Source organism: Melozone crissalis, unplaced genomic scaffold (genome assembly GCF_028551555.1).
Source record: "Melozone crissalis strain CALT ecotype California unplaced genomic scaffold, PUWL_Pcris_2 ptg000019l_1, whole genome shotgun sequence".
Lineage (NCBI taxonomy): Eukaryota > Metazoa > Chordata > Aves > Passeriformes > Passerellidae > Melozone > Melozone crissalis.
Window position 1 is genome coordinate 19,647,013 of NW_026535797.1, and position 25,175 is coordinate 19,672,187.

The window sequence follows — 25,175 nt, forward strand, 5'->3', positions numbered from 1 at the left end:
ATCAGTTCGGGGCAAGAGCTGCACTCCAGAGCTTTGCTCCCGAGCCGGCTGTGCTCCCAAAGCTGCCCCGCGCATTGCTGTCCGCCCGCCGGGAGCAGGCCTGGCCCTCCCTCTCCCGGCAGCCTCCACAGCTCACGGACAGCGGAACCGTGCCCGCTGTGCGGGGCTGCCGCCTCCAGCCGCCTTGGCAGCGCTCGGATCACTCCGGGGCCACAGGCGAGAAGCACAAGCCCCGCCGGGCTGCCTTCTGCTCAGCTGGGCCGAAAATGCCAGGCACAGTGGCTTCAGAACACATCACCCTCCGTAACAGGCATACGTTTTTCCAGAGGAGTTCAACAGCTGGCATTTATAGGGCTGAGAGTAACTTCTAAAAAAGCCAGTTCCCTGTTGATACGTCCTGGAAATCTTTCTTACAGACCTTTTGAGTATGCTCAGACCCAGTTTTTAAATTGAAATTGAAAGCAGCAGTGCTTCTGTTTCACACGTTTCAGTGCCAAATGTATGTTTTATAGTCAGGGCTTATCATTCCATAGGACTTCTCACACAAGTAACTTCATACCAATGAGGAAAACACCAGCTCCACAGTAAAGCGTTCTACAGACATCTGCTAAATCCCAGCACATATTTCTATTCTGTTTTAGCAGTAGAAGTCCTTGATATAAATGGGAACAGAAGAGGCAGGTAAATCCAACACACAGTGATGTCTGTTCAGCCTCCTCTGGAAAATACTTAGTCAGACCCTGAGAAAAATGAGAAAAAAGTCCAAGACTAGACAAAGTATATGCTAGGACAAATCTAAAGGGTACTGTTGTGAACACCACTCCTCACCAACAGCCATTAGTAGCATGACTGACTTTTATGCAATTTAACTTCCAAATAGAGTTCAAGAGATGTAGTGGTTAACATATCAGGCAGCACATGCTACCTGACAGTTGATTCTGATTTCCTTTCCGTTCAGTACTTTCCCTGTTTTTTTTCCCTGTAACATTAAACTTCACTCTTGCAAAATCCAAACAACATCCAAAAAGTTCTTTTTCTGGTTTTCCAGTCCATTCTTATTTACAGCCTAGTGAAAACTGTTTAAAGTGCAATTCTGTCTTTCCAGTCAACATTCCTTCCATTCTAGTCCCACTTCCTGCAGTTCTCTCAGGTGGCATTTGCTTTGCACCATAATTGTCTGAGTTGAGACGTAATGCTCTCAGTAGAAGCTGGGTTTGCAAACTCAGCATGTGTTAAAACACAGAATGTGCCCAAAACAGCTATCAGAAGGCAGCTGGCAAAATGGAGCTTTGCTGTCAGCTGACACCACCCCAAAAAGTCAGAGGACCACCTGCGCCTGGGGATCAAAGCCGCAGTCCTGACATCGAGGCACCTGACCAAGAGTTAATAATCTAAAGCTTTCAACAAGCAGAAAAACAGAGCTGCAAATAGAAGTGAAGGCTCAGAAAGACAAGACAGAGGGAGGGCTGGATACAGAAGCACTCCATGAGCAGCACAAGGACTCAAATGCATGAATGAAAACATCTGAGGGCTGGAAAGACATAATCTAGAGGCAGTGGAGGGTGAGGAAGAGGGCTGCAGCAGCAAAAATATTCCAGGAATGGTACAAATGGGGTTAGGGAACCAGGATTTATTACCAGGACTTTTCTAGTATGCACATTACTCTTCCCTTATGCAATATTCAGACCTTTTCTCATGCAATTTAAACGAACTCCTAAGTTTTTACCCACTTACCAAGTCTGTAAGAGTCTCTTGGAATAGAGAAGGCACTGGTGCTTCACATAGCTCGGAGGACACTGTGGCACTGCATGGATCTTGCCGTGAAACAAAGTAGAAAATCCCAGGAGGGAAGTGCAGGTGTTCAAATCCATGGCAAACACTAGCCCTGGAAGAGGCCAGCATCTCTCACACCCTCTCCAACTCTGAGTCCTGTCCATGGAAACAAGGATTTCTTCTTCATCAGAGAATCACCAATGTCAGCTGAGCTGTCACCAAGGTGTGTGTTCTGGCACCATGACCCAGATGAGTAGAGCACCTCCTCCTCAGTCCTCATCTCTGCTCCCAGTCCTGGTGGTGCATGAGTTACCAATGTAACACTAGAAATTTTACAGCCCATGTGAAGCTATTGCCATCTGAAAGAGCCAATCTCACTATTACAGCTCTGCTTTGTCCATGATGGGAACCATTCCTGATTAGTCCCTTGATGGCTAACCTCCACTGCAGCCCCCCACCCCAAGCTGACAAGTCCCCCTGTGCTCCCTGCAGACAGAGCACTGGTATATGAAGCCAGGGCACAACACCTTCACAAGCAAACTCCCCTTTTCCCAAGGCTCTGAGCCAAAGTTGGATGACAGAAAAGGAGTCTAACACCAGAACAGTCATTTACAGGATGTATTTATTACACTGTAAAAAGTCCATTGGATTTTAGCCATTTACTCTGTATGTACACTGGTTGTATTCCCACACCAACTGCAGGTTCCTCTCCTTACAGGACACACTGGGTTGGAGTCCCATCCATGCCCCTCCCAGTCACCAGGGGTATTTCCAAGATTGAAATTACTGAGAATTTAGCCAACTAGTTGAGGGAGGAGGAGGAGGAGGATGAGCAATGCAGCACTTGGCAGGCAGCCAGCTCTGCTCTGGACATGAGCGGGGAAAGAGCGGGATGTCCTTGCAGCAAGATGGAAGCACAGGAATCACTGCCAGGGCCTCAGCTGCAGGGGCCTTCGGGGGGTACGAGGACATGGGATCCCAAAAAGAAGATGCAGAAGGTGCTTTCTCTTCAGAGCCTTCAAGAGAAACCACTGCAGACCTGCTGAGCATCTGTCAGCAGGTGCCACAGATCTCCACATCTGTAGGTGAAGGGGATGTTCTCCTTTCTCCTAAGGAAGGGGCTGATGAGCCAGAGACCAATGGGTAGCGAGTGGCACAAAACACGATTGCCCCACAAGTGCTGTGTGAGGCACAGCCATTGTGCTCTGCTCTCAGCATTTCCTTCTCATCTACTCTCAGCTAGGCAGAGCCTTCTGGATTTGCCTTCTCCAACCAGAAAGCCTGATTACATTTACAGAAACAGGGATGAAAGCCCCTATCAGACTCGCCTTCTCCTTAATCTCTATTTGGCTTGGGGATTGCTGTCATCCGTGTTGCAGGAAGGAAAGCATGTACCAGCAGGCAAGAAGTCCTACGCAGCAATCTGAGAGCTGCACTGTAAGCAATCCACATTTCTAATAAAATACTCTACCTGCTGAACCCAGGCGTGCTTAGATCCCAAACAAAGCAGTACAACCAGAAGAGTCAGCAGGAAAGCTAGGGAATGGCTGGGGAATTGCCCAGGGATTGGACTGAGTAATCTTGAGAGGCAGTTCTGTACTGCAGCCCCTCTCTGGTGTGACATCAATAAGTTTTCCCTCTTTACCAGATGAACTGGTGGCAGCTTGGTCCCAGGCTGCTGGACACAGGCATTGCCTGGCCCCTGAGATTGCACAGGCAGGAAGGAGACTGGTCAGTGGAACTGGGCACTCCTCCATGGAGACAGGGATTTTTGGGCAGATTTTTAGGTGATGCCACAAGAAGGGAGCAGGATGGGACATACTCCAGAGGACTGTGGAAACGGCCCTTCTGCTCAGGTTAGCATCATATTTTAAAACAAACATGCCCACTACCAGAGAACATTTGGCCAGCATCCTCCACCCACAGAGCCTCCTCAGCAGACAGTTCTCCAACATCCTCCAACTAATTGACTTCAGAGCTTGTCATAGGGTCAGTGGGCCGTGGAGTAGCTAAGAGGGGAACAGGAGAGGTGGCTTCAATTAGAGCTGGGTTGAGAATGATTGGAAGAGTCATAGGTGGCACCCCAACCTGCAGGGGAGAGGCAAGAGGCTGCAGGATGAGCGGTGGCTGTGCTGTCGTAGGAGGTATGTCTGTAACGGGGCTTGACTTTGCTGAAGCTGATGCTGGGAAGGAAGGAGAGGCAGAGGTGCTGATGGTGGGTGAGGCAGGTGCAGTGGCTTTCTCAGACTCTGGAAGAAGGAACAGACAAAATAGGTCCTTACACAGCTCCTGACAAAGTCACCTATTAGCTCAAAACTAAGCAGGGCTAAAAATCAACTCAGGTGCCTTTTCAGACTTGCCCGTTCATACAAGGCCCTGAAGAGCAGGGGTCAATCACAGGCATTCTGCCCACCCCAACAGCCTCAGCAACAACTTATCCATATGGAAGCACAACATTTCACAACACTATAGGCCTGGTCACCAGAGATCATGCTAAAGCAAAGCAAAGCAGATCTATGCCACCATTCTGGGAAAGTGATTCCAGAAAAAAGAAAACAGGACTCACCAGTGACACCCGATTCACATGGCTTCTCCAAAGGAGCCACATGGGTGGATGGTCTCACATCCCCTACAGGAGAAGAGGGCACTGCAGACACTATTGTTTTCTGATGCTGCTGCTCCACTGGTATGCTGGGGACAGGATCTAGGAAGACAAAACATGCAGTGAGATCACACACCAGTTTACTCACTCCTTTCGCCCTCCCTCAATTTGCCCTTGTGCCAAGTTCCCACAGCCTCCTACAACTCATTTCATCAGCATCCAGGCACTCTGGCAGCTGGGTACTGGACAAGGGGCAAGTACTGTCCAAAACCTGTGTTGAGGTTTCCCAGCCTCTGGTACCTTGGATGACTGTCTGTTTGAAGAGCTCATCCCGCAGCCGAGGTAAGAAACAGTCAATGCGCTCCCAGGTGATCTCCCAGAGATCTGAGTATCCTGTCCGTGAGTCAGCACTGTGGAATATTCCAGCCGTATCCATGACGAGCAGCATATTCTTCAGAGACTCTGGAATGGCCTCCAGCTATAATCAGAGACAGGACAAAGAATGGACAGGTAGCAAGGAACCAAAGCTCAAAACAGCCAATGGGCTGCCTTGGAAACTGTGGCCAGGGCAAGAAACCATGGAACAAAATGGTTTGGAAAGGAATAAAAAGTTAAAAGAAAACCCCAAAACCCACACCAAATCGAAACACTTTCCAAGTTTAGAAGGTTAAAATGCGATAAATGGTTGTCCAAAGGACTGCAACCAGCACCTTACCAGTAAGTCACTGGAGCCAGCATGCATGTACTTGTCCATAAAGTCCAGGATTGTGAGCCACAGGGCAGCAAAGGTGGTCAGTGAGAGCAGTGGGGAGAGATGCTGTAGGAATACCTAGAAAAAAACCACAACTACTGTCAACAAGTAGTATAGGGGCTGCCACTCACTAACAAGCCAGTCTCACAAATCTGGATTCCCCCTCCTTGTGGCAGGCTGGGAACATGCACAGGACTGGCCTGAGGATGCCACAGGCCTCCACTCCTCTGAGCTGTGTATGTGAAGAAGTGGATCTTGTTTCCTTTGTGGAAGGCCACTGCAGTCTGCATCACCCTGTCTTCTAGCCCTTCCAGACCTCTGCCTCAGGTCACAACCATCAGCTTGTGATGTGCATCATTTCACCTCAAGAATAGACTGTCTTCAACTAATGTTGAGTGAAATCCTTCTCTCTATCATAAAGTCACAAACCTCTTCCTGACAACTCTTCCAAGGACTAGAATCATGGAGACAGTTCTGGAAAGAAGGCATGTCCCAGCAGCTGAAGCTGGTGGAGAAGCCCAGCACTGCATAGTCAAACTAGCAACCCTGACACCTGTCTGGATCAGAGATGCTGAGAAGTGAACACAGCAAACAGTTTGGTTTTCTTGAGGAACACAGTTTCCCTAGGCAGCAGAGGTGTGCTCACCTTAGAGAGTAGTGTTGAGGCTCTCATCCTAGTTTCTTCCATTCCACCAACATCAGCTGGGCTGATGTTCTCAAGTAGCTTGGTTAGCAGAGGAAACAGCACCTGTTGGATCCAACACATGTATATTTCACAGCTGAAAAATGACCGGTGAGATTTTAACACACAGCCTTACAGAAAGGCACTGGCTTTAGGGACTGGTGGCTTCTGGACAGAGGACATGATGGTGGCAACGGGATGTGCATGAGTGGATTCACTTCAATATTCCAAAAGGCCCTGTCAGAAGCCTAAGCAGGGAGGAACTTTTCACAGGACCAGAATAGGAAACATCTTGTCTGTTGCAGTGAACAAGCTTCTCAAGGAGACAGTGCTGAAGGAGGACAACTCTCCTGCACACAGCTTTGCTCTTCATGACAATGTTGCCCTGCTCACATGGCCATGCCAGGCAGGTGGTTACCTTGTTGAAGCAGGACTCCCATTCCAGAGCATCCAGGGCCTGCAGGTCATGTACCAGGAGGGCCCGCTGCAAGTAAGTGAGTGCTTGCATCCGGATCTGGCGTCGGGCATCACAGCACAGCCAGGCAATACCTGCAAGAGAGGGACTCAGGGCAAAGCCCACAGGGAAAGTGTCACATCCCCTACTTCCCCAGTCTAGAGTAAAAAGTCTAGTGAAGATCAAAAACTCTCTGTGGAATAAAAAAGATCATACTTGTTCCAGGCCACAGACTGGCAATCTACTACCAGATGCAAAAACATGCTGGCAGCTAACTCATCATAAAGATGTTTTTCCAAATCTGATCCAAGTTCTTTTTCAATTAAAACAGACCCTAAAAACAACCTATGCCTGCTTTCTGCAGTTAGTTCTTGGCTCCTCAACTTTCCTGCCATTACTTTGGAAGAGTGTCTGCTCACTGTCATCACCAGGGGATGGCTTTACCCTGTAGCAAAGGACACCAGCAGTTGGACCACAGTGTTCGGGAATCCGCTGTGATTTTCCTGGCTGCTGTCTCCAGGTGTCGCTGCTCCTCTGCCCAGGAGCTATAGATGCCAGCGGCTCGCGTGTGCAACGTGTGCATGAGGTCCAGGAGCTGCAAGTACACAGCACAGTAAGAAACACACAGGACTTTAAATTTTGAAGGAACTCTGATCTCTGCTGTTCTCCAAACAAGGCTAAAAGGCTCAAGCTACTAGAGCATGCTTTATGTATGTACACAGCCACACAGAGTTATAGAGATGGTGTCAGGCCCTGCTGTCTGTGCCCTCCCTAAGTGGTCAAGTGCCAGGTATCTTCAATAAGATTGATGTCGGTTCAGCAGTCACGTCAATCCCATCTCTGAGGAACACCATTCAGTCCTGTCTAAAGGAAGAATGGGCTCTTTCCTCGCACAGAGCATTGACTCTCCCAGGCAGAGGGATAAACCCATTGATTCACTTGTGCAGTCCAGAACAACTCTGCAACTTTTTTCCTTAAAAAAAGGTATGTGAAGCACATGCAAAGTTCCCTTACCTGTATGGGCTTATGACAGCACTTAAGTCAGTTTACTACTGAACTGAGACCCAACATTCTGGCACTCAGCAGGCCTATGCCTTCACACCTTTGAAGTACCAGCTGGGGAGAAATTACTCCCTTAGCCCAGTCCTCTGTGCTTGAAATTCCAGAGCCTCAGCCCCTTTCCTCAAGCTCAGATGCCCTGTCAGACTCCTTGCTAATCCTACAGGAACCTCATGTCTCCAAATGACCTTAATCCATCTTACCTACTACAGTGACTCACAGCTTCAGACCTCCTCCTTGCTTTTCAGAGGACCTCTCTCTCCATTGCTAGTCTGCTTTTGCCAGTACAAATTGCAGCCTTCCTCTTTTACTGCAGAACCACATATTGCCCCCACAGACACCCTCTGCCATCCAGTGCCTACTTATCCAGGATGCAGCCCTCCCTTTCCCCACAAAGAATTCCAGTGATTACCTAGCCAGGCCCTAAGAATGGGAAAGGAGAGGAGGAAATCCTTGCTATACTTACGTCCTGACTAACCTGTAAAGACACAGTGTGGTAGCTGGCAGGGATGCTCTCGTCCTCGTCCTCATCACTGTGTGTGTGTGCCTGGTGCTGGCTCAGGACCCGGGATCGCCGTGTGGAGCTGTCTTTGGGCTTTTTTTTTAACCGACTGGATTTACTGTCATACCTGTGGCTCTTCCCCCTCTTCTCCTGGGACTTGTAGCCTAGAACATAAAAGGCAACAACATTGCATATACAACAGTCCACTACAAAATGTTCTGCTTTTCAACACACAGGGCAGCCACCTTTTGATATCCCCAGCAAAGAGTCCTGTCCTTTGAAATGACCACTACGTGCTTGAAGGGGACCCAGTGCCCCATAGGAACAACTTCCTGCAAGAGCTGATACTGCTGTCTCCACATCAACTCCAGACCTCCCCTCCATCCCAGGGAGGGGGATAAGAATAAGGTCCCTGCTGCTTGCAGACAGGACACTTTTCTCCTGGTAGACCATTTTCTTTGGGTTGGGGGCTCATTTCATGACAGTATACTTCACACTGCTTGCCAACTGGCCACCCCAAGCTGAATCCTGGTTGACAAGTGAAGGGCCATCTTACCCCCATTCAAGCTGGCCTCCACGAAGATACGTATTGTTTTGACACAGAGTTCAAAGTTCTCAGGTGTAACATGGGCAGCATCTCGCACGATGAAGGACAGGGACTCCACACATTTCATGAGAGACTTTGTGTCATGTGGGCCCAAATCCAGCCCCACCGTCAGGCTGTACTGGTTGACGAGAGGTGATGGACCCAGCCTGCTGAGCCCAGCAGTGGATCTGGAGTTGTCGATGTCATCTTTCCCCACCTGCAGGTCACAGCGAGCAGGTAAGCAGGAGAGGGTAGCATAACGAGAAGCATCTCATGCTCACACTGAAAGGGCCTTTCTTCAGAAGCCCACAGGTAATGTTTCTGTAGGTGGGTTCCATTTCCCTTTCTTCCTCATTTGCCTCAAAGCTTTCTCTTTTCCATCTGTGTCTCTCCCTATCCTGCCTTTACATTATCAGCTCATCTTAACTCTCTTTTCTGCAGTCTTATTCTTTCTCTCAATACCACACCCTTGCTCACAACCATGGTAGGAGTAGTCCCCTTTGGTCACCAGAAGCCCACTGGCTACTCACCACTAGCCAGCCACTGTTCATGACGTCCACATCCGTGACAGAGCGATGCATCTTGCCTGGCTTCCCGTGGTCTGTGTACACCTCGGAGTCAGAGGTGTAGCCACGGTCCAGGCTCGTGTCACTTGGGTGATAGGAGGAGGACACCTCGCTGTCTGATTGAGCACCTTTAAGACAAAAGACATGGGGTTTAGATCAAAGCCAAATCAAGAACTTGCAAGAGCAGCTGTGGATAAGGGAGTAACAATCCAGATCAGCATCAACCAGGAATCACAAATGGTTCTACACCTGTCAGATCTACCTGCCCTGACATTTAGGATAACCTTAAATTTCACACGTCTCAAGAGAGAAGTCCTTGCAAGGGACAAATTTAAGTTACCGATATGTTATTGAGAAGTAAAAACTTGTCCTCTCCATTGTTCAACACCATCTAGAAACTCATCAGCAGATAGACAGACTTTCTGTGAACAGAGGGCACCAAACATTTTCAGGAGGTAGAGAACTAATGTTTTGACTTGTAAGGTGCCAAGTCAAGCAGTTTGCTCTATCAGCAAAGACAGAAACGGTTAAAAAAAAAAAAAGAAAAAAGAAAAAATAAAGGAGAGAGAAGAGGAGACAGGTCTGTATTAATCCAGGGAGCAAAGTCCATAAGTATTTTTAAAATCATGCTTCTCCCATCTGTCTACCACAAAGCATCAGGACCTATTAAAGAAGTTCTAGAAAAGCAAAGAGAAAAAAAAAACCTTCTAGAAAATTCCTTTATTGCTCTTTGCTTTAGAAGTCTGAAGACATCACCTTCAAATATTCTGACAGCTGGCTAAAGCAAAACTGAACAATTTGCTAAAAGGACCTCCTTTCTAACACAGTCAAGAGAACTGAGAAATACTGCATTGGTCTTGTGGGAATGGTTCTGGGGACTATTAATCAAATGGATCTGGAAATATAATTTTAAAGAACAACTCATTTTATGAGAACCTTAAAAATGGACAGAAAAGAGTCAGTCCCACAAAAGAAGCAAATATGACAGGAACAGCAGCTGGGTTTACATTACATGCCCAGATAAGAGATTACGGTACCCAAGGCACCAAACCACAACCAGCAGAAAATGCTCCTTGGGTAGAGCAAAGACCTCCTACAGCTGCCAGAACTGATATCAGTTTTCCTCCCACCACCCCCCAGGGACTAGCACCTGGATTGCTGCTCACTGAGTAGGAAGAGATGGCAGAATAGGGACAGGAACAGACCATGAGGAGTGAACAGCAGGTGCTGGTCTTTAATCTTGCTAATGTAGTTTAATATCAGCTTTGTTTTCTTGCAGTCCCCTTTGCTAATTGAAAAGCTTGAGGAAGCAGCTGCTTATCTGGCAGGCAGGCATCAGATTTCCTAGCAAAAGCTGGCCTGTCTTACCTGTGTCGTTATCTGCCCTTGCTGTAACCTGCAGGGCTGCGGGTGGCTTCACCCCAGACCCGATGCACTCCAGGAGGGTGAAGAGCGTGTACCAGTCATCCCCAGAGTGAATGTTGGCAGCATTGGTCTTCAGGAGCTCATGGAGGCCGTAGGCAACCTCATGGCTAACTCTGGACAGTACATTTGGCTTCATCATTAGTAAGATACGTAATGAGAGGAGAACCTGGCCACAGAAGGAGACAAGAATAACAGACCCTATTACTTACACTCCATTCTCTAACAATGTACTCCTTCAACTGGTTTCCTGTGTCACAGGGTATAGCCACAAAACCCCAGTAAGTGCCTTTCATAAATCCCTTACCTGTGCACTGATCTCATCTCGACGGAGCAGTCGAATGGCCAGCCTCAGCAGCCCCACCACTGCCCTCTCCACCAAGAAGCAGAACTCCATTGCATGGATACAGAGGTGATAAAGGTGGTCTCGGACAGTTTGCCAGACACAGGTCACACGGTCCCTAGCCACAACAAGGAGGAGGGAAAGGGTAGAACAAAAGGTCATGAGACAAGCAGGACCCAGCAACCTCTCCCACAACTCCAGACCATCCACCATTTCTTAACTTCAATAAAAATTCCAGGTGGGAGGTACAAGAACAGACACATTGAAACAACAAAATGATCAAACTTCTTACTCATTACTTGCAAAGCAATCAGCTGGGAGAATTCTCCCTTTGGAGTTTATATTCTCCAAATTTCAGGATATCAAGCACTAATTCATGAGCTAATAGCCTTTCTGTTTGCACATGCTATAGTGGAATTGTTAAGCCCTGAAATTACAGCCACATGTTGCTTTAGCTGGTGAATCACAGACATAAGGAATTCATTCCCTGGACCCAGGCAGCAGCTGCAGTAAAGCAGGGACATTACAGTGAATGTGCATTTACTTCAAGGTCGTACCTATTCTCTAGAACAATCCGCAGAAGCATCTCCAAGCAGAAGGCTGCATCTTCTTCATCATATGTCTCCTCATCAGGAGTCACAGAGATTAGAGCCTGGAATAGCCATGGTATTTTTATGAATCACAAGCTCCCAAAAATGAACGGAGAACTCCTGACAATCGGAGTAGGAGCACAATGTTCCCCCAGGGAGATGACACTCCCCCAGGGAGATGAGCTTCTCTAGCCCAAAGGCTAATGTGTCCAGCCTTATTATATCTCCCACAGCAGGCAGGTCCCATACTACTTAGGGACACACTGTCAAATATTTCTCTAGAGTTCTTGCCTTTTCGAATTCTCTCATTAGGTACACAGCACACCTGAAAATCTTTAAGCTTTGGCACAGAACTAAAAATACTCACTAAGAGTTCTCAAGGCTCTTGGAATGCATTCCACAATTTAATGTTTTCTTCTACTGCTAGAGCAATTTGTGTCTGCCAGCACAAAAGTTACTTTTAACAGGTGAACTAAAAGCTAGTTTCACATCCCAAATAGTTCCAAGACCTCCTCTGAGGACAGAGGAGTTAAGTGAGTCCACAGCACATATCCACTATCATGCATAGCATATTTGTTCCACTGCCACCCAGTCCCTTGCCCAATATCTCTCTCACCTTCATGAGCTCCTGGAGGGATTCAAGTTGGAGAAATTTGCTTTCTGTGATCAACTTCTCAGGATCGCATTGCTGCAAAATACAGAAAAGACAACTGTGTGTCTGGGGGTTGTGGAAGGCATACAAACAGATCTTCCAGAAACACATCATGTTCACAGGAAAGACACAGGTTGTTGTTATCATCTGGAGGAAAACTCCTTCCAACTAGTTTGCTCTTTAACATCAGTTGCTTTTAACAGACCTCATCTTTGCTAGACAGATTTTATCAGATGACTCCTCTGGCCACACAGTGATCAAACCCCAGGTTCAGATTTTGTTGGCACCATATACCTTTACACTATCTTGGAAAAGATTAGTTGTTTGAGAATTCATTAACATCTCTTCAAATATAGGACTGTGATGCCAAGGGCAGATCCCAGCCTAAGGAATCATTCCTGTTTTGATGTGTTAGTACCTTTGTGCACAGCAGCACAAAAGACCATTTAGCTGTCAATTCAGATATGCTCCTTTGTAGATTCTTTCAGTTCTTAAGTCTCCTCTTACCTGCAATACTGCCAAGAAGCATGCATATTTATACTTCTGTTACCTGTTACCCACATAGTACTGTCACCAAGAAAAAAAAACAGATTCTTCTACAGCCTATAGGTTACCTTTATGCATTCCAAAGCTGCTCGCTTTGCCTCCTGTGTTTCCGTAGATGGCCCTCTCATACCAGATTGCTCTGTCCCACTGAGGGTGAGCCAACTAACAAAACTCAGTACTGTTGATTCACCACTGCAATTCAGAAGACACCAGCATCAGTAAGTAAACAAGAAATCATGTTATTTTCCAACCTTGGCACAAGAAAGACTGCCTGGGACATGTATGCCACTCACCGGTTGGATGGTGTCTCCTCACGCTGAAGACAGATTTTGCCATTAGGATCCACAAAGTCTTCAACCTGGAACACAGACCAAGACATGCATATGACCTCCCCAACCCCATTATATTTCTCTTAGTGATGAAACACAATACCAAACAGCCCATACATGTGCAGTCAAACCCAGGTCTTCACCCCACTACCCTGTCAGTGAAGTGCTGCTCTCATGTGGTAACACCAATGCAGGGCTCTAGCACTTCATGGCCATAAGCATGTCCCTCTTCTGCACAACATTCAAAATCTGTTCAAGTAAAATAAATCCTGGTATTCCTCAAATCTAACAAGAAATAAAATGAGAAAAAAAGAAACAAGCTACAAAAGAAGCTGCACACAACTTGAACACTATATCCTTCACAGGCTTCCAAGTTCTGTACATTACCAAAGCCAGGCCTTCGCAAGAGAGCTCTCCTACTTTTGGAACTGGCTCTATGAAAAGCCAGCTTCCCACTCTCCTAGTTCTTCAGTTATCCAGCCAGCCAACTAATTATTACCTCCACCATGGCCTTGGGCAGCAGCTCTGCTCGGAAAAGCTGCAGCATGGCCTCCATGATGTTTTTCCAGCCCTCTCGCAGAATGTCACCATGGCGATGGGCCAAGTGAAACACTGTCTTTGCTGCAATATGGGCCTTGGGATTACTTCCAAAAACAGTGGGCAGGTTCTCAATAGACTGCAGGAAAGAAGAGGCGGTGGCAATCAGTCAGAAAGAGATGTTTTCTTTTCAACAGAAATTAGGGCAGATGCTTCAGAACTGGTTATGGGAAAGATAACAATTCAACAATTCTCTGTATGATGCTTGGATAACTCCTCAGCTCACATTCACTTTGCACATAAACAAGGACAAGGTAGCTTACCAGATACAAGTTAAATCACTGAACAACCTAGTTATAAACTCCTCAAGAATGACAACTCAGAACATTTTGAAAGTGCTTGCTGAAAACCCACTAATTTATCCTGCTATAGGAACTCAGCTTAAGATCAAAGCCTCCTACTAAAAGTACCACAACTCCTCTGGAAGCAGCAATTACTCTGCTGTGCTGTTAGAGAAGAAAACTGTGGCCAAAACCATTACTGACTTGCAAAATTACTCCTACCACTACCTAACAGCAAGATTCAAAGTAATTCAATCCTAATGGGGAGTCTCTGCCAATGATTGCTGCATCTCAAATCCTCACAACTTGTTCAATGCACTCACAGCTTTTCACAATACAAAAAGCCTGCTAAGTCATTGAAACCAACCATACACTGCCAAAGCAAGGAACAAACCAGCTACCATGTCAGCTAATATCAAACAGTGTAACATGCTCCATGATTCTGCAGTTACTTAAAATCATTGCAATCTTCCTTTTGAGAAGAGATGGGCTTTGTCATTCTCTTGTTTGTGTGGACAAAATCCATACTTATCTCCTCACCAAGAATGGAAGAGAAGACAAGGGACTGAAGGAGTCAGTGTATCCTATCTCAGATTTGAAATTTAGAAAAACTCTCTTGCTTCAGCCAAATTGATGGAAAAACTGTTATCAAAATGGGTCTTTGATTTAGAAGCAAACTCCATTAGAAATGCCAATCTGAAATCTGGCAGAAATGTAACAACCAATTTGGGTTTTTTCCATCGTTGCTATGGGGAAACTACATGAATATATGTATCTCTGCAGTGTCAGGGTGCAAACAGCAATACGCCTGATTTTGCTCTCTGGCAAGAAGCCACATCACTGAAAACCACACACACAGATTTTGCTACTACTTACACACTGAGTCAGTATGAGTCTTAATTATGGATCATGAAGTGGGGCACTCCTTCCTAATCACTTAAAGACCTTCCATGTTCCTTTCCATTTCCTTTCTTTCAATCAAAGTGGCCATGCATAGCAACTGCAGTGCATGGAGAGGATGCCTGCTTTGACTCTTCAGTCCTCTGAAGATGGCCCCTCCTTCTCTCCTTCCTCCATACTCTTAAATATTTATTCAGTTATTCTATTCCACTACTGTCCCCAAGCCTTACAGGTATTTAGGACAGCAGAAAGTAGTCTATGTAATTAGAATCTGGCCAAAGATAAGAACTCAGCCTTCTTCAAATCCAGAAGTTCCTGATTCTATGTCATCATCAAAAGACATGCTTACTTGATTAAGTCAGACCTCAGACTGCTCAAGATTCCAGTCTCTCAACTAGATGGGATGCAGCTAGCAATAGCTGGTGCATCTGAGGGCTCAGCCTAGTCTAGTTGCTTCTGCTGTGTAAATCTGTGTCAAACTGTTTCATGGCAGACATTCTTCTGCTTGCGTTACCTATTGGTAGTCTCAAGGTCTGGTGTGCCTGAGGATGATCAAATACTGCATCTTTACTGTTGTGAGCTGTGCAGGAAGAGGGAATCTAAAGCAAACCCTCTGCTTGGGATTTCTTTGTCTTTCAAAAAATTCACCTGTCTTGGCCTTTTTACGCCAATGTTTTCAGTCTTGAATGATCTTGTTTCCCTTTCCTATATGTGTGGCAATTCTGTTCTGCTCACTGAGGGTCTTGCACTGGTTCTGAGAGCAATACTCTAAGATCCTTTGGGAGTTCTGACCCTTTACAGGAATTGCTGTCAACTACTCCTTAGCAGACAGCATGGTCTGCCCCACACTGTCTGTTAAACACTCTGGGGAAAAACAGGGGGATACTGTAACACACAAATAAATTAGAGCAATAAAGCTTACACTAACCACAGCACCCTGAATTTATTCTCATGGTACACCCCAAAGGAAGAGCCTTCAGGGCTTGCCAATGTGGGGCTAACAGCTGATCTGATTACCACAGTCCACACCCCAACTGACAATTCAAAGCATTTGTTTTCTAACCCCTTTATGCTTATGCTGTGCATCTACATAGCTCCCACACTTTGGAAGTACATCTCACAAAACAGTCCCCCCAGGGCACTGCATAAACCCTGTCATTGAATAGTCAATATTTGAAATGTGTGAACTTGCTTGGGATCACAGGGAGACCCAAGTCTCTTCAGGTCAAATAGGTGAATACACAATTCTACATCAAGGCATTCTGCTCTGCACAAACTGATACTTGTGAGTAAAAGAAAATTTGCATATTTGAACCTGGCCTATGGAAGTCCCACTTCACTACACATCTCCCATTACTTCCTCCAGAAAACTCTGGGCAGGGGCTGACAGATACCTACAGATACAATAACTAAAAGAAGCAAATATTGCTGCTTAACAGAGGAAGAGAGCTCCAGTGTAGTAGAAGTCATGCTTTTTTCTCCTCTTTGCAAACTTACCTCACTGCTGAGAGCTGTAAACTTGCAGAGAGAAATTATGAGATTGTCAAACACATCACTAAGGCCATAATGAGCAGAAATCATTGCACATTTCCTGGGTGGGGGAAAAAGAAAACAATAAATAATGTACTAAGTCAGCACAGACAAGTCTGTCTACAAGACAGCAAATCTGAGACCCTCTCTGTTGACATTTTAGACCTTCCTCTCCACTCATTCATAATGAATGCTTACATATAGAAGTCTACTATTATTGCTTAAATAAGCTCAATCCTTATCCATAGATACTGACACTTGTCTATGCTGATGCAAGAATCAATTTAAAATTAGTCTAAACAGACAGCCCACTTGCACCTGAGCATTATATCCAACCTCCTGTCCTAACATGAGAGTTGCTGAGATTGGTGGTAGTGTTGAAGTCCAGTTTCCAAAGGTATCATGGCTACAGCAGTGTGCTGACAAAGCATTACAACTATGCTTAAAGCATCCTTTGGTCTGATCTAAGCATGACCAAAGATCATTCCAATAGAGTTGCTCACAGATGACAAGTTTTGAGTACTGGTCATCTTGGAAGGAAAAAAGAACACATCCCATTCAGCCACAGCTATGGGATCATACAGTAGAAAGGTTTTGTTCCTACATGGAGATTCTGTCAGCATCACTGTGCCAGTTGAGTGACTTCCCCCCCTCACTTCTAAACAGCCTAGCTGTGTCAGTAGGTCCCTTAAATGTAACCAGGTTGGAGTTCAAAAAGATGTACCCGGGGCACTTTAATTTATTACAACACAGCAGTCAAGCTAAACAGTGACTGGCAAGCCAGAGAGGCCAAGATGTGATGAACTGACACAAATGACAGAACACTAGAGGATCACAGGTCATAAAAAAGTGCATTTCAATTGCTAGGAAAAGCAACATTTGCTTTTCACTGTGATGTCTCTCCAGCAGATAAACAGGAGCCAATGGTCCCACTTTTACTCTTCTGGGTCTTTATGAAGGTAAGAGTCACCTGAAACCAGAGATAGCCTTCTGGATTATTGTTTCCTCTAAGCTCTTGTCAAAAACATAAGAAAGTGCTGCAATGGTGGGCCCCCATGTCATGGTGAACAGGTCATGGTCATAGCTTCCAGGAGGCACGTGGAGAAATATTCCCTCGTCAGTGGCACCACGATGCAGCAGGACATTCCAGATATAGTTTTCCTTCACCAGACCCGTCTGCTCTTCTGGCATCACTATCTCATCATTTCTACAAGGGAGGAAAGTAGAAAGATTGAATTTTTCATTCTGAGCCAAACCTAACATTTACACAGTGTCTTTCATTACGTAGTCCCAGGGCTAAGCAATACCTATTCTGGAATGATTTTGCCAGCTCCTGATTTTCCTAGGCCTCCCTGCTTCGCCTGCCCTTCCTAGATATCCTGAATATAAAGTCTAATGGTTCTCAGAATCACACAGCAGCAACTGTGCAAGGTCAGTATTGAAGAAGCAGGAATCTACTGCTACAAGTGCAAAACACACCATAAACTGCCATTAAATGATGGGAAATTCTGGACAGCACAGTGGCAAAGCTTCAACCTCCATCCAACTCTCACTCTGTTAGAGTGCTCTCTTTGCATCATTAGTCCCAGTTAAAATGAAATATTACACTGCTGCAGTCACCAGTAGGCAAGAGTATCTTTGCATAAGAATAATGGAAATATTCATATTATGCCAAAATCAAATATTAGAAAGGAAAGTAGTATAAAATTAAAAATTAAACAAGAAACCAAAAGTATGATGGGGGATTTATAACCAGGATTCCACAGCTCCTTACTCTAACCAGAATGAAGCTATACAGTAATAAAACAATTATGATTAATGCCAAATACTGCTTGCAATCCTAGACTAAAAAACCTAAAGCCTAAATACATACTCTCTAGACTTGGTTATCAATGCACAAGAGAAAATCCTCTGCAAATGACCAACTAAGTGAACAAGAGTCTCAAAGCCACTAAGAATAGCAGATTACAGCCAATCTGAAGAGTTCTTTCTGCAACAACCAAAAAATAACATACTTCAATTGCCAAAGAGGCAATTTTCATGCGCTAACAACAACTATAAAACTGCTCCTGATTTATGCATAAGAAATAAGCTCTTCTCAGCTTCAGGTGCTGGCATATTTTGACAAGAGCTGTTATTACTGGGATAATATAGGGAAGTAAGTTTGCAGTAAACAGTGCATTATTTCTAAAATTTCATATATGATTGAAATTATGAGAAACAAGTGAATGAGTTTACTTGGAAAATTTCAGGAAATGAAAATGTGGTCAAAAGTGAAATGGTAAGGCCCTGAAGAAATCACACACTACTTCATACAGATGGCAGTGTTATTTTTTCCCCCTAATAATACAAATAAATATTCCTCAGTCTCAACTATGACACTGAGGCAATCTGAGATGGAGCAATACTGAAATGATACATCAATTATTCCAATCATAGAACATACTGGAAAAGCTGAAATATCTGGTGAAGGGGGGATAAAGGGAAACAGACTGGGATAGAGGCACTGGGTAACAAACGTATGTGTATATGCTCAGTGTACTATTCAAAACATTAAGAACATCCTCAGGGGAGAGAGGCCAATCAAAATTAGAGCTCTGTTTGAAAGGTAGAGCTATGTCTTGAAGAACTTCCAGATATTCAGTAGAGGCATCACCCCACCTTCCTGGAGAAGGCTCAAAGGGAAGGGTCAGCCAAGGCACACTGCCCTGCTCCCAGCACCAGCTACTGCCTGCCCCTGCAGATGGAAATCAGCTGAGACTCAATCACATCCTGTCTCCTCAAAGATGTAATCCTCTCAGCTTCAAATTGGCTGGGCCTGGATTTATCAATTTACTAATTTTTGATTAGTAAATTTACTAATTTCCCAGCCAAAGCCAGCTTGTGCACTAAAGGGCCTCAGCCACCAGGAACTCTCCTCAAATACTGCTCTGTGTGCCAAGAGCTTCAGGGGTAGCAGAAGAGGCTGGTGCAGAGAGCAGCCTCAAATGAAGAGCTCAAAGTGCTGCCCTGGGGATGAGATTATCTCTTGAATCGCATAAAAAAGTTCTAAAAACCTCTAAAGGCCTGATCTAGAGAACAGAGCTTTCTTTTATACAGCATTTCACATGTGCTGGTCTTGCTCAGCCATTATTTCCCATATTCATAGAAGTAACATATTTTTAAAATTTATTTTAAGATCTGGATTAAACCACCATGGCAAAAATCCAAGATACAAATCCATGTGTAATTGCTGTGACAAGCTTGTTTACCACAACCCCACAAAGAGCTGGAATTTAGTCTGAGCCAAACAGGCACATGAGTGATGAGTCTCTCTCCATACTCTCCAGGTATCTCACTGACCCAACAACTCTGCTTTGCTCTCTGAATACATGGAGATGGGCAGGTTGAGTCTTACTTGATGGCATGATACATGTCTTCCAGGATGTCCTGTTCAAAGTCTTTGCCTCCATTCACACCTTTCAAGTTCTTCCGAAACTCCTGAAAAAAGTAACACCAGCATTAACTCCAGGTATCTCCAACTTTAACTGTTTGGCTAGGATCAGTACTCCACTTGTTTTTCATGGGGCCAGGAAATTTTCCTGCATTCTTCAATATACAGACTCAAAATTCAAAGGTCAATTGCTATTCTTAGTGGGAGTGGTGTGCAGCATCTCCTGTCTATTCTCACAAGGAAAGAGCAGAGACACAACATGTGCTTAGCTGAGGCTGGACATCAGAACGGCAGGCCTGTACCACTGCACTGGCACTCACATGACTTGAGCTCTGTAGAAGCCCACAGCAGTAGAACAATATTCTCTATGTTCCTACATCTGAGGATACAGATTGCTCACAGAAACACAAGCCTCTTGAAGAATTTGTTAAGTTTTCTGGGAAGCTCCTATTTCTTCAGGCTCTCTCTTGCCTACAGCTGCTCTCTCATATTGTACTCAGCTGTGGCACTGCACTCCAGCTTACTGTGTACATGAATGAAGGAGGCCAAAGAAAAGAGAAAATGCCACTGAGATAAAAAGAGGTACTACACTGTTTTCAAAGCAGGGAAGACAGATGCCTGCACTGGCAACACCCACCTCCAGAGTCATTGGGACATTCTGCTTGCGGACGTTGTGGTTGTGCTGATCAGTGTTCAGCATAATAACTGCATAGGCCAGGGCAAAGCAGGCATCACTATTGGCAAACGGAGACCCGTTTGATTTCTGAAAGGCAAATATATGCACAAATGAATCCTACAGGAACAGTGACAGCAGTGACTAAAACAGCCATTTTCCTAACCACAGTACTGAATCATCTCTGGGACAAACAAAAATCCCAGGTTCTGGCTCCAGCTTCTAAAAAGCAGCCCAGGAATCTATTTACCCCTGCCAGCTCCTACAAAACAACAGCTGCTGCTTGCAGAGCAGTTATATAGGCCATTTGATATGACATGTCCACCATGGCAAGCAGATGGACAAGAAAGCTCAAAACTGTGTTCTTTCTGCCACCAAGTACACACCCTCCAATGCTCTGTGAAGGCTTCTAACAGTCTCTGAATTACAGGTGCCTCTCCTGGTAATCTAAAGGCCTCTAGATAAAGTCGTAAAGCTTCATCCAGCCTTAAACCTTGGAAGCTGAAAGTCCTGCAAAAACAATGACATGCAATGAGAAGCTGAAACAGGATAGGAAAGGAAAGATAAACTTAATAACTACAATCTTGTTTGCTTAGACAGTAGAGAGGAGGGTGAGAAGAAAAGAAATGTACCATGAACAGCCAAAAACAATAAAGGAGAGTCAACAATCTTACAAGTGATTATGCAATTGTCTCTCCAGTCTTCACGGAAACTGGCCCAGCTGAAAGGCACTTGAATATCATACATATTTAAGGTGTTAACATATGCAAGAGACACACAGAATTAAGGCATGGCAGTACAGAGAGAAGCAAGTGATAAAAATCCAATGCCTCCAGGAACTACCATTCTACTGCTTTTTTTATTATTAAACTCTTAACTCTCACTGTTTCCTGACTGAAGAGATTCAGAAGCACACTCACCCCACAAAGCTTTCCAGCAAGTCTATGTTCTTACGGTCACTCACAAATTCCCCAATCATCTTTTTGTCCAGGCGAGGATTTTCCCGTAACCACCTGGCCACTTCATTGTTGTCAATGGGGGTGGCAAGAAGGTTTTTCTCCTGCAGAAACTGTATCCCTTTCTTTGGTTTTTGGTTGAACTGCTCTGTGCCGGTTATCAGGAGCTGCAGGAAACATTCTGATAATTACAGCTTGAAGTGCATTTCTTATTTTAGATCGTTATTGGCATTTGAACCAAAAACAAAACAGAAGAAAAATCAGCCTTAGCATGATCAAGTTTACTGTACTGTGTAATCCAGGAAAAAGGCTAATGAAGGACAGAAAACCTGCATTCATCACAAAGTTTTACCATCAAATAGTACTGGACAGAATAAGCATGAGCTGCCATCACCGAAAACCTTTAACGTCTAACCGAGCAATAAGCTCTGCTGCTTCAAATGGCTCACCTGCTCTCATTTGTAAACACAGCAGATAAACCCCAGACATGTGGCAAGATCAGCCCTACCCAGTTACAACAGCAGCACTGCTCTATTGTCCTCTCCTGTCCCTTTGGCTCCAGGTTCTCATAACTACCTCACCATTAGGAGTCAGGCAGCAAGAATCCTCAGCACTTATTCAACATTTGCCAGAGATGGTCCCAGGAACATCTGGTATTCCAGCCTGACAAGGTTATTTGTAGGCTGGGAAGAGCAGATACATTATTTGGTTCTGAAAGAAAGCCACCTCATCTGCCCTCCTAGGAAACTAGACTGTACCATAGTCACAATGTAATAAAACAACTAAGAAAGGGTTAACTGAATGTTCTTGGTGCTGTTCAGAAAAACCAAAAGCACAAACAATGGTATGAACTTTACTAAGGAACCAGAATAAATGTCAGTTCCCTGTTAGCTCCTATCATGATCAGACTGCTAGCAATGACCTAGTGAACTAAATTCGTCACCATCATGATTACTACCTCCCCTGGGTTTCTCGGTACCTCAGAAGCCACCAACCCTCTGGTCTCTGCTTCCCCTGCCTGTGTGAGCATCCTCAAAACTGCAATGAAACATGGACCCTGAAATAGCACGGAGTGCACAAAGACCCAGTGAGGCCATAATGAAAGAATAACCATGCACTGCCCTGGTCTAACAGGCCTGAAGGGACTGCGTAACATTGGCAGCATTTCTATTCAGCTGTAAATCCTGAAATCCAAGACCAGAGATATTCTATGGACTGGTTGAGACTTCTTAAAACCATTTGAAAGGAGAATGGACTGCTGGCAATTTGCAGTGCATTTACAATTATGTTACTCTTGTGCTTCCGAGCTTCTGGTCACCACCTTTGGAAACATCAAAGAAAATTTTCTGTTTGATGCACAATTTATTTTCTGCTTTTATTTAGCTTTTTTCTTCCTTCCAACTGTGGCAATGTTTATTACTTCAGAGGTTAAAGGAGGTAGTAGAACATGCTGATGCCAGGTCAGCATCAACATAACTAAAGCTGAGTGTTTGGTGTGCCCTGTGTATGTGCTTAGGATGAAACCACTTGGAGATTTAGAGTCAGAGAACAATTTTCCCCAGGCAAACTTGGAGATTTATGAACATCTTCCTGCCCCCTACTCTTGATTTCTTTTAAACTTGTTTTCCAGCAGAGCAAAGCCAGAGTATTACCAAAGGTTTTCAGTTAGAACAGAGGAGACACTATGCAAGCTCCCTTCTCAAAAATGGACTTTCACAGAGTCCATCAAGCTGAGCTGCTATGAAAGCAAGATTTAAGGTAAAATTCGGTGGTTCCTTTGAATACTGTGTTGATGATCACTTCCCCCCACTGTCCTTGTGGCTGGGGAAGACAGCCACCATTACCCCACTGCAGCACTGTGCTACAGGTAAAGAAAAAGATTTCCAAGTACTGCAGTAAACTTCCTAGAGAGAAACCAATGCTTTAAATTACACTCAGATCCAGAGAGTGCCAGAGTGGATCACAAAGCACAGATTAGTACGGCAGCAGAAGAAAGATGTATTGTATTTTCTTCTATTTCTGATTAAGAAAGTTTAAACAAATATGACCATCAATCCCTTGTAAAAATGTAAAATAAAACCACCTATGCTGGAGAGAGAAGCCAGAAGCCTTTTAGTCAGATACAAATAAAAAACCTCTCTCTTTTACCACCAGTGAATACTTCAAAGACAATAATTTCTTTTCTATTATATCATCTCCTTACCCACAACTAGTATGGCCACTCATGTTTCATCCAGGACATGCATTATTTTCATATTCAAATTTCACACCTCATGCATATGTTGTGCAAAGAGAACAAAATATGTCCAAAGAACATAGGTGAATGAAAAAAACCTCAAGAAATGCACAACAAAAAAACCTGAACAGTCCCATGCAATCCCTGGGGATTTAAGATATATTCATCCACTGTCTCTGGAGGTGAAAGAGCAGGCCAGTACCAGGTATTTGACACAGGACAGCAGATAAATACAAAGCCATTAGCATGGAGTACCTTTATCAACACCAGGTCTAGCCCAGACCCACTCGGGGAATGGAAAAGTTGTATAAAGTTTAGGCTATAACTTGGACTAACGAGGTTCAAGGAAACAGATTCTGAAAACAAAGAATGGTGCTACCACAATCAGAACAATCTTTTTGGTCATCCTTATGACAAAGCAAACATAGGAATTACCAAATCAGAATGGCAGACCAGTTAATTTCCAGTACAGGCCTCTTGGCACACTCCCCATCTACATCATTGATAAGAGTAGTGAAGCTGCCCTTTTTGATCAAAGTACCTGATTATCTCCATATAATAAAGACTAAATCCAGAGACTTTCCCACCCAGAAATCAGATGGATCTAGCTTACAAACTGTGCCACAAAATTTCCCAACAACTCCTGCAATCTTCAGCACAGCTAAACCAGAACAGGTAATAATCACTGCTGTCTCTAGAGTGTAGCAGGATTTTCAGTGGCTGACTCTTTAATTCTGATCAGCAGAACTCAAAATTTCTGAGGTATGACCAGTCATGCAAAGCTCACATGGGATGGGAAATGAGAACACTCAAAGATCCATACCTTCTTTTTGTTCTTAATCTGCATAAGTTCCTGAGGGCTTGGAAGGATACAAGAAAATCGAGTAGGTTTCCTGGGGATACTCTTCTCAGCTAGAATGACAAAGCATCATTACAGTCAAATCTATCCCCAGAGTAGCACCCAGGCATAAGAGTGTCCCATAATAACTTTCAGTCATGGAACCTTTGCTGCAATATGCTGTCCTGCAAATGGCAGTCACACTTCAATTTAATTACTACATTCCTCCCACCCACATTTTTTTCAGCATAATTGCATAGTAGCTCCTTGCCCCAGAAAATTTCACACAGCCACGAGATTTAATTTTCTGGCTGTTCTGGCTACCTACATTACTGATCCCCTGGAGAGCCCCTACCTTCCTTCAAAACTCTAAGCTCTGCTATGAACTCACACCCTTTTGACCCAAAGTCCCCCATCAGATCTAATGCCTCCCAGAAGACATGCAACACCTAGCTGGCATAAACAGCACACATATAATAAACATACATTCACCATATACCTCCTTCCAATTCTGAGCACAATAGCTACAATGGTCCACACTTTAGCAGAACCTGTCAGCAAATGTCAGGATCATTCTAGGATACAAACCCCCAGGGTACTGCCAAGGCTATTACCTGCTTCACTTCCTCCTTCCAGCTCCATGCAGCTCTCCTTCATCTGGTCAGCCATAAGGCACCCACTGGTGGGAGGACATGCCCCAACTGCCTCTGAGACTGGACTGGAAGATTTTCCCTCACTGAATACCCTCTCAATATCTGCAGAAGTTAAAACAAACAAATAAGCAAGCAAACAAACAAAACTCACCAAAAAATCCCAAACCAAACATACACACAGAAACAAACCCGTAAGCCAAGGAAAAAAGCTATCAACAGAA

At 44.7% G+C, this 25,175-nt stretch overlaps 2 protein-coding genes across 6 annotated transcripts in view; one reads left to right on the forward strand and one right to left on the reverse strand.

The window, feature by feature from the left end:
* Window positions 1–25,175, forward strand: part of PSD (pleckstrin and Sec7 domain containing) — a 178,572-nt gene that overhangs the window by 63,245 nt on the left and 90,152 nt on the right. The gene's annotated exons all lie outside the window — the stretch shown is intronic.
* The window catches only part of GBF1 (golgi brefeldin A resistant guanine nucleotide exchange factor 1), a 97,884-nt gene continuing 75,087 nt past the window's right edge, over window positions 2,379–25,175 (reverse strand). For 3 of the 5 annotated variants that reach the window (XM_054276646.1, XM_054276642.1, XM_054276645.1), the window contains 25 exons: window positions 24,916–25,056; window positions 24,287–24,375; window positions 21,192–21,394; window positions 20,658–20,781; window positions 20,236–20,361; window positions 19,563–19,645; window positions 17,136–17,372; window positions 16,133–16,226; window positions 13,357–13,533; window positions 12,822–12,886; window positions 12,597–12,720; window positions 11,947–12,018; window positions 11,298–11,392; window positions 10,705–10,858; window positions 10,344–10,566; window positions 8,940–9,103; window positions 8,380–8,626; window positions 7,788–7,987; window positions 6,707–6,857; window positions 6,227–6,357; window positions 5,773–5,874; window positions 5,091–5,204; window positions 4,676–4,853; window positions 4,340–4,477; window positions 2,379–4,022 (listed from right to left, as the gene is read on the reverse strand). In XM_054276646.1, coding sequence (XP_054132621.1) covers window positions 3,736–4,022; window positions 4,340–4,477; window positions 4,676–4,853; window positions 5,091–5,204; window positions 5,773–5,874; window positions 6,227–6,357; window positions 6,707–6,857; window positions 7,788–7,987; window positions 8,380–8,626; window positions 8,940–9,103; window positions 10,344–10,566; window positions 10,705–10,858; window positions 11,298–11,392; window positions 11,947–12,018; window positions 12,597–12,720; window positions 12,822–12,886; window positions 13,357–13,533; window positions 16,133–16,226; window positions 17,136–17,372; window positions 19,563–19,645; window positions 20,236–20,361; window positions 20,658–20,781; window positions 21,192–21,394; window positions 24,287–24,375; window positions 24,916–25,056 — 3,719 coding nt within the window. In that variant the 3' untranslated portion in view covers window positions 2,379–3,735. The remainder of the gene's footprint in view (window positions 4,023–4,339; window positions 4,478–4,675; window positions 4,854–5,090; window positions 5,205–5,772; window positions 5,875–6,226; window positions 6,358–6,706; window positions 6,858–7,787; window positions 7,988–8,379; window positions 8,627–8,939; window positions 9,104–10,343; window positions 10,567–10,704; window positions 10,859–11,297; window positions 11,393–11,946; window positions 12,019–12,596; window positions 12,721–12,821; window positions 12,887–13,356; window positions 13,534–16,132; window positions 16,227–17,135; window positions 17,373–19,562; window positions 19,646–20,235; window positions 20,362–20,657; window positions 20,782–21,191; window positions 21,395–24,286; window positions 24,376–24,915; window positions 25,057–25,175) is intronic. The other 2 variants (XM_054276647.1, XM_054276643.1) reach the window with 1 other exon arrangement.